This window comes from Camellia sinensis, chromosome 11 (assembly GCF_055761805.1).
Source record: "Camellia sinensis isolate YWXY chromosome 11, ASM5576180v1, whole genome shotgun sequence".
Lineage (NCBI taxonomy): Eukaryota > Viridiplantae > Streptophyta > Magnoliopsida > Ericales > Theaceae > Camellia > Camellia sinensis.
This window is the reverse complement of record NC_138971.1, coordinates 123,575,163-123,590,631: the sequence shown is the minus strand read 5'-3', so window position 1 is coordinate 123,590,631 and position 15,469 is coordinate 123,575,163. Positions and strand designations below refer to the sequence as shown.

At 35.1% G+C, this 15,469-nt stretch overlaps 1 protein-coding gene and 1 long non-coding RNA gene across 11 annotated transcripts; both read right to left on the bottom strand.

Moving 5' to 3' along the window:
- Positions 1 to 1,897: 1,897 nt before the first annotated feature.
- Positions 1,898 to 6,162, bottom strand: LOC145802112 (uncharacterized). Of its 6 annotated transcripts, none has more exons than XR_014344456.1 (6): positions 6,055 to 6,162; positions 5,886 to 5,969; positions 5,298 to 5,401; positions 3,240 to 4,177; positions 2,864 to 2,977; positions 1,898 to 2,763 (listed from the first exon to the last, which is right to left on the bottom strand). It is a non-coding gene; the product is annotated as an uncharacterized LOC145802112 (long non-coding RNA). The 6 variants fall into 6 exon arrangements; XR_014344454.1 differs by having other exon boundaries at positions 1,898 to 2,980; positions 3,240 to 3,308; positions 4,106 to 4,177; XR_014344455.1 differs by lacking the exon at positions 2,864 to 2,977 and having other exon boundaries at positions 3,240 to 3,308; positions 4,106 to 4,177.
- A 941-nt stretch (positions 6,163 to 7,103) lies between these two features.
- On the bottom strand, positions 7,104 to 12,855 carry LOC145803235 (homeobox-DDT domain protein RLT1-like). Of its 5 annotated transcripts, XM_082896528.1 has the most exons (5): positions 12,522 to 12,855; positions 12,268 to 12,439; positions 11,937 to 12,152; positions 10,411 to 11,485; positions 9,354 to 10,316 (listed from the first exon to the last, which is right to left on the bottom strand). In XM_082896528.1, exons 4-5 carry the CDS (start codon positions 10,777 to 10,779, stop codon positions 9,942 to 9,944), a joined length of 744 nt encoding a protein of 247 aa, XP_082752654.1. In that variant the 5' UTR covers positions 10,780 to 11,485; positions 11,937 to 12,152; positions 12,268 to 12,439; positions 12,522 to 12,855; the 3' UTR covers positions 9,354 to 9,941. The 5 variants fall into 5 exon arrangements, 3 of the variants coding, with proteins under 3 accessions (XP_082752654.1, XP_082752656.1, XP_082752655.1); XR_014345361.1 differs by lacking the exon at positions 9,354 to 10,316 and adding an exon at positions 7,104 to 7,163 and having other exon boundaries at positions 11,393 to 11,485; positions 11,937 to 12,439; XR_014345362.1 differs by lacking the exons at positions 9,354 to 10,316; positions 11,937 to 12,152 and adding an exon at positions 7,104 to 7,163 and having other exon boundaries at positions 11,393 to 11,485.
- Between the last annotated feature and the right edge of the window lie 2,614 nt (positions 12,856 to 15,469).

The window sequence follows — 15,469 nt, the reverse complement described above, 5'->3', positions numbered from 1 at the left end:
GACAAAATTTCGGAATAGATTCCATCACCTCAGAATGCCAAGGTAATGGAACCTAGGGGGCAGTTGTGGGGACATATTTTCTGAATACCAACACGTGGCATGGTGACGCTGACGTGTCAGCCGAGGTGCCACGTGCCCTGGTAGTTAAGCCGAGGTAATCTCGGAGAAGCCGAGGTCATCTCCGAAGATGTCGGAATCCGAAGATAAGGGACAAGAGTCCTGAAGCAAAGAGGGGACTTAATTAAGATAAGGATAAACCTCTTAGGGAGTTTATCTCTATCTCCTAAAGAGTCCAGAGTAAGTACTAAGATTAGGGTACATAGAAGTCATATTTCTAGTTGGACTTGGATTAAGTATATTATAAAAGAGAGGCACCCCCGTGTGTCTAAGGTATGTAATTCATACTTTGAGTATTCAGTTTAATACTTGATTATCCTTGAGAAACATACTGACTTGATCGTCGGAGTGCCCCCGGGTGGAAGAACCACCGCCGGAGCTTTTCCTTTCTGTTACAGGTTGTTGGAGCCATCTATTCTGCCGGTGCTTTGCTGCTGATCACTAAACGGGCAGCGTGGTCAGATTTTTACCCACACAATATGTATTAAAAAATAAATAAAAACATCACACTTGACATTTTAATGTTGAGTTTATCATAAATGTTATTTTATATCATGTGTAAGTATCAAGCACAATTTCAAATGTTTAAATTTTGTAGATAGAGGAAATTCCTATTTTTGGAAAATTAATTCAGACATGATAGTATGCATAATCATATTTCATATTTAACTATGTTGATAGAGAATATTTAGTTAATGATAATATTATTATGTTGATATAAAAGGATATTGTTTTTTAAATTTTTTCCATAAATTTTCTTGATTTAGAATTGCATGTGTTTTGACCACAAAATTAAAATGCCAAATCTAAACATGTGCCCTCCCAAAGAAAGCATATAATGATTGATTTGCATTTTTCTTTTTTCTTTTTTAATTTCTTTCTCTCTCTTTTTCTCGTGTTTTTTTACTGATTGGCATTGAATGTAATTGAGATCGATGTTGAGGAAAGATGCCAAATGGTATAGAGAAACTTAATCAGATTACAATTCGAATAAGTAGAAGCATAGTTTCGTACTTTGCTTCTTTGTCGAAATGGGATCCTTAAATTCAATCCTTTACTGAATGTTTAGGTCCTTAATTTGTATAAGAAAGGGATAATGAAATAAAAGCAAAATGACATATACAAATTCATTCAGATGGACAACCAAAACAAAAATAATGATAACTGAAGGCATGTTTTTTCTTCCCTAGTGCTTCCGATGTTTCATTTGATTTCTCACATTCTAATCTTTTGATTCATTAATAAATTTTTCTTTACTGATCAAAAAATAAATTAAGGCCTTGGTGTACCCTCGATCCTTGATTCATGAACCACTCCCTTAAATATAAAGAATCATCTAAGCTTTAAATTGATAAAACTATTCTCCATTCTAATACCAAAAGTCATTAATTTGGTTGTTTTATCACTGCTGGGAAAATGACTTTTAGCGGCGTTTTAAAAACGCCGCTATATGTATGAAAAACGCCGCTAATTCCTTTAGTGACGCTCATCACCAAACGTCGAGGACGCGGCCGTCGCTATAAGTTTATGACGCTTTAAAAAACGTCGTAAAATTAGTATAGGCGGCGTTTTTAAAAACGCCGCTAAATGCGATAAATAATGACAAAATGACGTCATCCAATATTTAGCGACGTTTTTAAAACGCCGTGATAGATTTTTTTATTTTAAAAAAATGTCCCTTGACTATTCCATAGCTCTTTTTTAAAAAAAAATTTGTTCTGAATCTGTTATATTTAACTAAAAAACATACCTGTAATAAAGCTGAAAAATAACAATAATATGAATAAAATTTTACAGCTACTTCAATATATTGACTAAATAAACATTACATGATTGTGTCTGAACCAAAATCAAACAACAAACACAATCAAAAAATAAAAAGAAAAAATAGGTTAAGTCATTTGCTTGCACATGCAGATGCAATGGAATAGTCAAGCATATTACACATCATTACACTGCAGAATAGGGATTCGTATTCAATTAATCATAATAGGTTCATGTACAACAAAGACAATTTTGAGCAGGATACATTCCCAAATCCCAGTCAACACAAAGGAATGCAGAGAGCCCGGTGAACAGTGGCACTGACACCTTCTCCAACTTCTTCATATAATTTGTAATTTTCTGCATTGAAAGGAAATTTGTTCTCTGACACCTGTTCCATGGTTTCCTTTTATACCACAACATTAATACCCTCTTTTCTCCATATGTAACTCATTTAGAGTGTTATGTGGTTTCTCATTTGTCAACATTACTAAATAAGTAATTCCATAAATTACTCTAGAATGACTTTAATAATTTTCCTTTATCGATAGGTATGCCATTCTCAATGGTGCCAGGAATTGCTGCAAAAAACTTTGTCACTAAAGATAAGACAATTTGCAAAACTAAGGGTAAATGTGATTCATGATTGCAACCACACAATAGATCTGATCTATTTCATGATTGCAACCACACAATAGATGCTAAAAAAATTCATAACAATGCCTGAGGTGGCTTATGAAAATTTTCATAACAATGCCCGCAGTGGCTTAGAAATACGACATATCAAATATCAAATCAAACCTGATAGAAGGCCAAGCATTGAAGCACGAATTTTTCCATGGAGTCCAGTTCCAAATCCAAAGCAGCATCATAATCCTTCACCTTTATCATAAAATGAAATTTAGTAAACCAAAGCAAAGAAGAATTGAGCATGATGCCCAGTAGTTTAAATGGGAAAATCAAGAAAAAGAATCCCTAATACCGCTTCTTTATATTCTCCAATAGCATGGAAGGAAGAAGCTCTTAAATATAAACACTCAATGTTTGAGCTTTCAAGCTTAACCCAACGGATAAATCCTTGATGGCATTCCTGCAACTACTGGGCATATCTAACTTAAGGATTAGAGTTAGCTGAGCTAAGCTGTTCCAATGGTTTAGTATAGATTTCAGACAAAAAAAAAATAGCATTTGAATTATTCATCAATTTCAGACTAAGATTTCTGCCTGACATATACAATTAGTATGGCTTTTTAAACATTAATTCAATGTTGTCTTTTAGATCTAGATTTCCGAAATGGATTTGTGAGTTTTAGTTGTGACCAACTAAAAATTAATGTAAAATTTTATCATACACCAACCTTCTACACTGAAGTTGAGCTGACTTCCAAGGCGGAGGACTGGATTCTGAGGGTATAAATGAGAACCAACTGCATTATGAAGAAATTCACAATTTAACAGTGATTTTAAATTGCAAAGAGGACTACATAAAAAATACCAGAAAAGGCTTGCACTGAAAGCAGAATAAAAAAAATAATAAATTGAGGACTTATTTAAACATAATCTAGAATTATTATGAACTCATTGGAACAGAGAGAAAATCATAAATAAGCTCACATGCAGCCCAAACTAAAATTATCCATGTAAAAGTAAAACAATCTCAGACACAGAGAACTGAGTGATTCAAAAATAAATTTCTTATAAGGTTTTAATTTATAATTGCAACAAATAACTATCAGCCATTAGATCTGGCTTCAGCATTCACTTAAAGAATTCCAAACCTCTATCGTTTGCTACTTGTGTCATCTAGCACAAACAGAAGCCTCTCCTTACACATTCAACTGTATTGTCCTCAACAATATCCTAGTTCTAGACATCTAGTGTCTGGTGCTAATCTTGCACCACTATGCAGGTGTCTGCAAACAATCAAAAAAGTCAAACGCATGTATGGGTGCATACATGTGTGCACATGTGTATGGTGAGCGAAGAAAAATGCCACAAAGAGAATAGGGTTTTTAAGCAAAAATGACTGGACTAGTGTTTTGAATAATTTCTAGAATTACTGCAGTTTATAGAGGCAAGCTATTTTCAGGACATAATCATGCAAAAGTAAACATTTTCCTGCAGTTTTCTTGTACAATTTCAACACTCTAATATCCTATGAAAGAAAGGAATATCTGCTTTTAAAGGCACATATTTCCAGGATTTGAAGAGGATCAGCCGTTACCATAATGTAGTCCGACTTCTGCAGATTACTGTTGAATGATACTCGCACAAGAGCTCTACCATGTCGCACTGCCTTCAATCAGGAATAAGAATGCAGGAGTGAGAGTTACGGTATGGCCAGGCAAAAGATGGTTAGAAACATAGCTAAGACCATGTAGGTGCAATATATTTGTGCAGAATATGGGAATTTCCACATGAAAATGCTCTGACCAAACAGAAACATAAAAACAATAGACATCAACAAACCTTAAGGATTAGAGTTAGCTTAGCTAAGCTGTTCCAATGGTTTAGTATAGAGTTTAGATAAACGTGTAAAAAAAACATAAAATCACAGAGAAGTGAAAAAAGAAGAGGTGAAGGAAAAAGGACATGATTAGGCATTTGGATTATCTTTATTACCATTAATATGACGGGGAAGACTAGAAAGTAGAAACTAAAATGTAGAAAAGTTAAATGAAAGCAGTTTATGTTTCTATATTAAGCAATAGCATTAATGCTCTCATTGATTATTACAAAGGGCAACAATAAAAGCAATAGGTTGTAATGTTACATGTAAATTTAAGTTCAGACCCAATCTACCCCTCCTAACACCCAATAATTAGGGATAGGAATGGAATGAATGAAAAAACGAGATAAAGACACAAGGGAGACTTGTGCATAGGGTAAAATGTGAAACTGGTATAAGAATTTGTATAGCACATAAGAGGCAAAAAACACCAAACAATGCTGTTTATATGGATGGTCAATAACATCATAAAGACTATTCAGTTAACTCATTGGTGGTTGCATTAAATTAGTGATTTGGACATACTCTTAAAGAAAAGGATGAAAAACAGAAAAACTAAGTTGATGGACAGGTTACCTGTGCTCTCCCATCCCATGGAGAAGTAGGTAATTTGCTTTGGTGAACCTATTAAAGAAGAAAGACTCTCAAGTATCTCCAACGTAAGTGAAGAGAATGGACATCACATCGGGAATCAAGCACCACAAAATCTTCGTAAACCAAAAGATAAAGAAAACAATGTATCCACAACATAATACCTTCCATCAATTTGCAGGACCCGTTGGAGGCATTCAAGAGCCTTCTCTGAATTTGCCAAATCTTGGTAGAACTACCAAAAATCAAACATTTAACACAACGATAATTGTCAAGTTACTTCACAGATCAAAGTAAATGTGTTAACTTAATGTGCCTGTTTCTCATGAAACCTCTGTCAGATTTGTCCTGGGATGCAAATTAATTTGCCTGCCTTCCAGATTTCTTGCAACCACTGCTCTCATTTCATCATCAAAACCTCTACATTAAATGATTGCAAAGGAAGCAGTATCAAGAACACAAATGCATTAATCAACAAAAATAAAAACTGGTATTGACCAAGAAAGTCCTGGCTATAGCAGTTTTCAAAAGTAGTAAAATGGATTATCATGATATAATTGGGAAGCAAAGTTATCTATATCGTAGTAAACTGATCTGTAACTTACATTCTATTATACTTGCAAGCTAAACAACAGATGGGCTACCTTTTGCTTAACAATTAATAGACATAGACGTGAGTATTCTACTCAATAACATATATCCTACAGGTCATACTCTTGAGGCAATCCACCATCAGTGGCATAATTACTAGAGCAAAATTCACCCCATTCTTTACTATGTGAAATTGTCAATAAAATCTTGTCATGATAACTATCGGGTGTTTACAACAATTTTTGGTCTGAACAAAATCCAAAATACTAGGGGAGTTGCTATTTGCACAAGCAATTCTTCCAAGTACAACCACCTTAATGGAAGTTCCCTTCTGAAACATAGATCCACTGTAGAACCCATACCCTTCCATATTGAAGCAAATTCAACAGCAATGTACCTAAAAACAAGAGAAAAATATGTCATTTAAAATTCATAAGCATGCCAAGAAAAATCAACCCAGCAGATAGATAATATAGACAAACCCTCCCCCAAGTATGACAGCACGCTTAGGTAACTCTTCCAAGCTCAAGGCTTCGTCAGAGGTTATAGCTAACTCCTATAATGCCAACCAAAAAATAACAAAACAAAATAAGTAGTTAGATAAAGATGGGAGAAAAAATATGCAAGATAATTATATAACACCAATAGTGGATGGTTTCACTCTTTTCAAGTAATTTAGCGACGTTTTGAAACGCCGTCATAGACATTTATATATTTTAAAAATTTAGCCGTTAGGGTTGAGATATAGTGACGTTTAAAAAACGCCGCCATAGCTTCTTTTTTTTAAAAAAAAATTATGCTAATTTTTTGTGGTTGAACAAAAAAAAAATACCTATGATAAGCAATTATTAAGAACTAATAATTGATATTTATTAAAATAATAAATAAACTAAGCTTAAAAAGAAAATTAAAATACCCGTCAGACATTTATACATTTTTTTAAAAATAATAAATGAGTGTGTATCATAGAATTTTCCCAATTTCAATTTGGTTCAATAATGAATGTTTGACAACTTCATTGCAGAAAAACAACATTTGAAAATTTCAGATGCTGCCTATTAATAATGCACAAATCCAGAGTTCAGGAAGCTACAAATGCTCCTCACAAACAATTCTCACCCATCCCATCATGTAAACTACGGGAATACCCAACAGAAAAAAATAATAAATGAATAAATAATTCCCTGCAAATATAAACAATAATTTTATGGATACAAAACTAACCACAGAAATACAAATGCAATTGATGTATGTTGTTGGTTCTGACTCAATAAAATTATTGAGATATTAATATACACAAACAAATGTTGAGCATGAGACCTGCCAGCCAGCATCATTGATAAATTTTAGCTTTATCCATGGTAGTCACAGAAACTCAGTTCTTCTTCTACTGCTGCTCCCAATACATCAATTTTATAAACTGAAAGAAGGGTATAAATAATTATCAGTTACCATTCCTCCTCAGTATGCTAACATGCTTAATCCGGCAATTAGTGCAGCCCCTGCAGCTAAAGCACTGTATGCTGAAGCCCACACATCTGATTGAGCATACTCTATACAGATTGTGATCCTCTCCTATGACCTTGTGTTCCTGAATGATCTAAATGCAACTTTAATACCTGTTAAAAAAAAATTTAAAGGAAGGTTATATCAAAATGACATCCGACTAGATGCATCATAAACCATTATGTATGTTTTTGGTAAGAAATAGATGCATCATAAACCATTATGTATGTTTATGACATCCGACTAGAAGTGAACATGTGTAAAGGACTGAATATCTGAAGATTGTTCCTCCCTAGAGAAATTAATCTAGTAACTAGCATAACAAGAAAGCTTCAAAACCAAGAAAATGACCTCTGTCTTCTCTTCTTTTGAATTGCATTTGCATCTCTGTAAGCCCTACCATGGAAGTCTTCAGCTAGGTTTTCATCCCCACCCTTCATTAGGCCTGCTAAAACTGCTGCAGCATGTTCTCTTACCTGCACAAAAAAACATGTTACAGTTAGAAGTGACAAAATCCTATGTGGGGCTCTAACCTCTTCTACGAGTGTGGAAACAATTAGAGGACCATTGTTAAATCCAAGAAACTCTGGGCTCTTCTATATTGTATTTTATTTCGGGGCCCTACCCTCCTAATCACAAACTATCATTAAACTAAGATATATATATTAAGTTATCTGTCGTATGAGAAAAGGTCATGATGAAACACTACCCATAATCACATATAAATAGAACATGTAAAATCATTGCTGTAATCATTGCCATCCTAAGATTGTGGAGAACTGTACTACTACATTACTCCTTATAAAACCAAACCAACAAATTGAAAAAGGAACAAAGTTTGCATCTTTTAAAGAATGGGGGCACTATGAACACTAGCCTTTTTTGTAATCACATTAAATTCATCAACTGTTATTTGCTACCAGAGTCCTTAGAATTCTAGCATAAGCAGCAAGACAAAAGTAAAATACCATGTTCATTTTATAGAAAAATTTCAATCCTTCAGTGAAAGAAAAGACACTTTATACAAAATCAATTGTTTCATTTCACAATTATTTCCTTTTTATTGGCATGTAGGGAAGGAGCTGAAGACGGTGTCTGGACTCCTATACAACTGAAACCCGAGCAAAGAAACTATCATGCAAGTGTTCTTAACATGAAAAAAAATAAAAAATAAAAAAAGAAAAATCATTCAAAATACGTGTGCATAAGTTAGCCAAGAATAAATTATATTAACCATTCCACTTAAAAAGTCAAGCCAAACTTGCCTCCACTTGGTTGTCCGTGAGGTGCTGCTCGACAGTACTCCATATTTGTTTTTTCTCCACAGTAGAGAGAATAAAAGTATGCCTGTTATGAAAAGAGATTACAATGTAAATGATATTGGTACTATAAAGTAACTGCACCTTTACATTTTCAATGTAACAAAGATGCCAAACTTCAAACTAGACAAGTGATGATACTAGTCATGCATGTCAAAAGAAAAAAATAAGTAAGAGAACTCGAAAAACTGAAAATATGTAAATGACTAAAACGAGTAAACAAAACTAAAAATCCAGTTGAATTGTATAAATGACAATTCATGGGTACAAAGTCTTGTCATAGGCTATAAAGTATTGCATAACATTGCACGAACATAAGAACACAGCTCCTTCAGGCAACTTCGGAGGATTGTCACACCAGTGCTCGAACTACAAGGCATTTTTCTTTATATAAACCAGACGAATATTATTTGTTTCACAATAAGAACCAAGTCCAACTAAACACATCATGATGATATCTTTCTACAGAAACAGAGGCAGACAAAACCAAAACATGAAAAGTCATATCGAAATATAACTAGAGAGACATAACATAGTCATAAACAATACCCCACCCCCCCTACGAAAAAAAGCTACAACATAACTCAGATAATAAGAGCCAGACCTAACCCACTTTATGTTTTAGCCATCCTATCAATCGATCTCCACCTGCAAAACACAGACAATCTCATCAATGAAGCTTGATGATATTCAAATTTGTGCACTAAAATGGTGTCCTAATAATGGGTTTAAATAACATCCCTTAAGTGTTATGAGCCTCAAAAATTGATAAAAGGATGTAGAGTACATACCCTGGGCTTTTCAACCCAACAGAGGATTAGTAGTCATCAAAAAACAGCTCTCCATAGTCAGAATAATCATTGCCGCTGCCTGAGAATAGACATCCCAACGTATTGTTCATTGTAATCTTCAATATCTTACCTGAGAATAAACAGAGGCTAGATATGATGCTTCCTTTGAAAATGGGTAGGATGCATGTAAAAGTACTAAGCGGCACTTAGAGAATCTCTTGTCCTCAAGTTTGAAACTTCCAGTTTCATTTCTATCACAACATTTTCTCAGCAACCAAACAACCCAAACACTTCTAAAAAAGCTGGAAATTGAATCCAATGCATAAAAAACAACATAAAGCATACCTTTTTACGGCCAGCAGCAAACAGATCGGTACGGTTCTTATTCTTGTCCATCCGATCTGCAGCGTTTTTGCTCCCCACCCTGAATTCGAATATATATCAGCAGTCAACCACCATTAGATCGTCCCCTCTACAAAATTAGGAATCAATAATTATATCAAATAACACTGCAATTCACACACAATAATAATAATAATAATTCATGAAAACACAAATTCAATAGCAAATGCAAAACACAAAAACAAAAACAACCAAAATACAAGCATTTTTAGGAAACTGAGAGTGCGTACCTTTGTGATTTGATTACAAAGAGAGAGAGAGAGAGAGAGAGAGAGAGAGAGATATTGAATTGATCTGGTTGAGTTTGTATACATACATCTCTTCTGCCTTATAACCAATATAAGATTTTAACTACGACCATGACCTTTCAGCAGCATATCCAGGTTGCAGGAGTGAAAGATTATCTGTGCATGTAGAGACCTCTTGTATTTGTGGGTTCCGTTTGGAGGGCATATGAATAGGATAGTTCGGGTCATTCTGTGCGTCATGAAGGTGCTCTTTCTGTTCTACAGGATTTGTTGATACCAAATTATTTTTGTCATCAATAGTAGGCAATGGGCTTTGCCTGCCCTCAACAGAAGAAATTTGCACATTTGGTTCAGTCTTGTCACTGATGCAAGATGGATACTGTATCTTCATCACATACTCCTCTTTCATTCGGCATTTATCAAGTCGTACCTCTGCCCACATTTGCTTCTTTAGAGCATTTGCGGCTTCCAAACATTCCTGAAAAACTCCCACATTTCATATCACAGACATGCAAAAGCAGAAAATAATAATAATAAAAAATACCCTAAGTCAAGAGAATACACAATATTACCTCTAGAATAATGCGAATTGAGTTTCCTTCATTCGCAACACCAATTAAAGCAACAACGGCACTAAGGCGTTCCTCAACACTCAGATCAGAATACTCGCCTTCCATAAGTCCTTGAACCCATGGTTCACCAGAGTTACTTTCATCAATAACCATGTCTTCTTGATCAAGAGTAGCTGCCTCATTGTAGATTCCAGCAACATCAATAGATTGATCAACAGAAGCACCAATGCTTTTTACCTCCTTGTACCCTTTAGACTGCATCAAAGGTGAACTATCACCCAAATTCTTAACACCACCTTCTGGAGTTTCCATCACCCAAATTCTTAAAATTGTATTTAACAATATTATTATGTGCCTTTTTTGTTGCATGATTGCTATAAAATGAATAACTTGCTAAAATTTATGAAAGAAGTGAATTAACTGTTCAATTTGCCATCATCACCATGAGATGAATTAAACACAAATCTTATGATCTTGCAGATTTTAACCTATCCAAACATTCAACCCACATAACAGTTCCAAGAAAGAAAAACAATAGACAAGGCACAATATCCAATTAATATCATGACACTGTTTTTTACTGCATATCTGATTCAAAACCCCGAAATCCATACTACTACATAAAGAGAAAACAACCTCTTGCAGGTCCCTCCTAATTTAAAGTGGGTTCTCAAAGACCTCTCTCTCTCTCTCTCTCTCTCTCTCTCTCTGACTTCCCACTTAATTTATTTGTTATCTTCTTCCTCTCTCAATGTGAGTTACGAATGTGACTTACAAATTATAATGACATGCATTGCTCTTGCACAACTTCTAGCCAAATGAAGAGGAGTTTGGATACGTTTTCATACTTATTTTAATTGATTTATGGCATTGACTAAATATACATGCATACAGTTATGTACATAAATATGTGATATGTGATGTGCATAAAAGAGTCTACTGGACATCATAAGCATATTCATGAAGCAAATCAATCAATGACCTGTTCATTAATTTCATTGTACTTATTCTCAGCTACATTCTTTGATTCTTTTAGCATTGACTTGTCTACATCCCACCTGGCCTTGAGCTCATTCTGTTAAAATGCATGAAGATATAACAAATTAGAACATAATGTTGATGAAATGTGAAAAAAGTCACTTAACAAATGGATTCTTTTATGTAATTATGCCACCACAGACTGCATCATGAAAACATTTAAAATAAAATAAAACAAAACAGGAGTTTATGCTTTGGGCCCAGAAAGAAAACAGAGAAATAGAAGAACTAAACTAACATAAGGAATGAAAACAAAATATCCTGCATAGAAGAAATCATTGCAAATAAATTGAATGAGAATCAATCACATTGTCTAGATAATGAACAATGTCAACTTCACTACCCTTTTGTACTCATCTCCTTGCCTTAAAAAAAGAGCCTAGAGATAAATCCAAACAAGCTGAAGGCAAGCATTCCACTTGAAAACCCAAAATGGAGGATAAAGCCACATCCATTAGGCATATCAAAGTCAATTTTCTTAGTTTCACCTTGAGATCATGCCTCAAAACAACAAAGCACACAACGGAGGTGTCCTGGCTGCTTTGCATTCGCCTCACAAAAAATAATTATATCATTAGTATAAAGCAATTGGGACATTGATAATAAAAATATATAAAACCAAATATATTCCCTCGATTTGCCCAAAATCATCCTTTCCAACGAGTAAAGAAGCCACATCATCACCTCCACTGCTAGTTGTAGTCCTTTTGAAATTCAAATGTAGTAGTAGTATGTATAAATCAGATATGTATACATGGATTTCGGGGTTCTGAATCAGATATGTAGTAGTATGTATAAATCACAAACAAAACAACTAACCTCTGATCGAAGAAGCCAAAGAGTTCCAAATCCACAGAGATAAATCACGGCACTGTGCTCAAAATGGAACTTCCAAATCGCAATCCCGAGATGAATCACCAACCAGAAGAAGAATCGAAGAACAATCACAGAGTAAGAGAGTGAAGAAGAATCGAGAGCCCGGGCTTAAGACCTATATAGAGCCCTAAACAAAATTATTCACTAAGAAAAACATTGATCCAAAACAGAGATAAATCACAAACAGGACAACTAACCTCTGATCAAAGAAGACGAATAGTTCCAAATCCATGGAGATAAATCACGGAGCTGTGCTCAAAATCGAAGAAGAATCACCGAACTGAAGAAGAATCGAAGAAGAATCACTGCGTAAGAGACTGAAGAACAATCGATCCTCTGATAGAAAGAGAGAGCAAGAGAGTGAGAGAGTGAGTGAGTGACGGCTGTGCTCAAAATAGGGTTTTCAAAATAAAGGTTTGGAGAGACAGGAGAGGGTGTGAAGAGAGACAGGATTTGGAGGCGGTTTTCAAACGTCTTGATTTACAAAACGGTACCGTTTTAACTAATAACAAATACGACGTTTAAAAAACGCCGTTAATTATTAAAAAAAGTGACGTTTACTAAAACGTCGTTAATTAAACGCTGTTAAATCCCTAATTTCCTGTAGTGTATGTATGACTTATAAGCTATCTTTTTTGCTTATTACAAAGATATGTGTACAAAAATAGAGAGGTAATGAGACTCAAAATAAGCCAATAAGTCAATAAGCTGACTTTTTTAGATGTTGTCAAAAGAGGCCGACTGATTTCCTCATTATTATGACTAAATGAAGGATCTTTCTTGTCTATGTTATAGCACATATCACATATTTTGAAATATCCAAGAAGTCAAACTATATGAAATCAAATTTCTGGTTTAAGGAAAACCAAACCGGCGACAAGGCTTCATTTCAATTCATGGATGATGAGTTCACTGATATGTCATATTACTTTTAAAACCTTGACAATATCTTAAAGGAGAGCATCTTAATAGTAGTGGGTCCAAATCCATGATTTTAATGTTATTTAGGGGATTTGTTTTTATATTTGTATGAGAGGGTTCAAGAGCATTGTTGAAAAATTCAAAGATCTTCGAAAATTCTTGAAGAAAAATTCAAATTCTCTAGAAGATGATGAGAGGCTTAGATTCTCTAATAGTTTCAACTAAGAACACAAAAGCAAAGACATGATGGAGATAAGAGATTGGGTGAAGAAGAAGGCAAAGTAGCTAGAGAGAGAATAATGGCAAGGCTCTCCCATGGATCTCCCACTTTCACTCTCAAGGTTGATAATGAAGAAGGGAAATTAGTTATTTCCCAAGAGTTATCTCTCCAAAATCCATCCCTTATAAAGTTATGGGTGGGTGCTATTTATAAGCACCTCATGATGTAGGATGGAGCCCATGTGCAAGGCACATGGGGAATATTCTCTCTAACAACCTTGTCCGAAGAGGTGACCTCTCCGAGGATGAGGATACCTTCGAGAATGAGGATAACCTCGAAGAGGAGATCAACCTCTCGGCGAACCCTTCTTCTTAGCCACACCTAACCAATGATCCCCAATCATCCCAAAGGGTCAGGGGTAGTCTCAGAGGACACCCTGCCGCAAGGGGTGAGCAAGGCCTGGATTGGACCGGATTTGGGTAAAACCAGGACCAATCCGTTATCTACGGTTCCTAAAAAATTGAAACCAATCCAATCCGTTTAAATCATGGAACCAATCCGAACCAATCCATTTAAATACGGATTGAATCAGTTTAGGACCACGGATTCACATAATTAAATAACAAAAAAAATATATATATATAACACTTCAATTTCATAAAAACATAAACATAGCACTATATTAGTTCCACAATAGCACCATGTTTTTCTATAATAACGACATACTGTTCTAGAATTTAAACAACCCTAAGAAAATTGGTTTCACCATAAAAATTTAGACCATTATAAATTAAAACTAAAAATTAACAAACAAAAGTAATAAAAGAAGATATTATACGGGTTTAGGTTTGAGTTTAGGTTTTATATAAAATAAGAGAAGATACTATGAGGGAGGATGTATAATAAAAATATAGACTATTTGCACACGGTCCAGATCGGTTCCAATCCGGAACCGTGGGGTTCAATCCAGAACCAATCCGTAGACTACGGATTTTTAATTCTTCAATCCAGAACCGAACCACGGATTCAAAAAACCAATCCAACCTATCGGATTGGACTGGACTGGACTGGATTACGGATTTCACGGATTCCTTGCTCAGCCCTACCTGCCGCAGAAGGGTCAGGCGTAGTTCAAGAGAACTCCTTGCCGCAAATATTGTCGAGTCTCAAGGACCTCTTAGATCGTGCCACCTCGGCCCAGGTATAGGCTAGTTTAACCGAAGAGTGAATTTATTTCCACTTACCGTCCTCGGGATCGGGTCCTTTGTTCAGACTCCATTACGCCCATGGTTCTGGTACGTAAATCCTGGAAAGCTCCGAGTCCGCAAGTGTTCTGGGACTCATTAATAGAGCGACTTCTAGATTGCGTCTGAATCCGTTCGAAGCCAAGTGCTTCGGATCTCTAGGTTCGTGGATCCAAACCCTTTCGAGTCCGGACCCAAGTAAGTCTCTAAGTTCGTGGAACCAAACCCTTTCGAGGCTTAGAGCGATTCGGTCCGTTTGATGGCAATAAATCCAGGCCCACCAATCTTGGACTTGCGATAAATTCGGGCCCACCAATCTTAGAATATTAGGCCTAATCAATTTAGTGAGCTCAAATTAGCTTCTTTTACATTTGCCCCTTGCATGTATGAGAAATTTTAGTTTTCTCGGACATGCAAAGTTTCACTTTGTCAGCCATGCTTCGCATTACATCTTCGGGAATATTTTGTCTTGACAGAGTCCATAGATAAAGCTGAGGACTCACCGTAAATTATGAGTAAAGTTGACAACCAATAAAGATAAGAATTTTCTTCTTTTTTTTTCTTTTTTTTTTTTTCTTGTGCCATGTTTGGCCAACATATTTTTATGTCTTTTTTTTTTAATAAGAATTCAAATCTCTATTTTTTTTTTTAACATAGGAAGAATTTTTTTTTTTTCACTAATGTATGAGAGGGTTCAAGAACATCGTTGAAAAATTCGAAGATCTTCGAAGATCCTTGAAGAAAAATTCGAATTCTCTAA

Coding starts and splice junctions, on each gene's coding strand:
- LOC145803235 (XM_082896530.1), bottom strand. CDS start 10,779: ATGCAACAAAAAAGGCACATAATAATATTGTTAAATACAATTTTAAGA. Junction 10,317..10,410: donor CAATTCGCATTATTCTAGAG/GTAATATTGTGT, acceptor GGAGTTTTTCAG/GAATGTTTGGAAGCCGCAAA.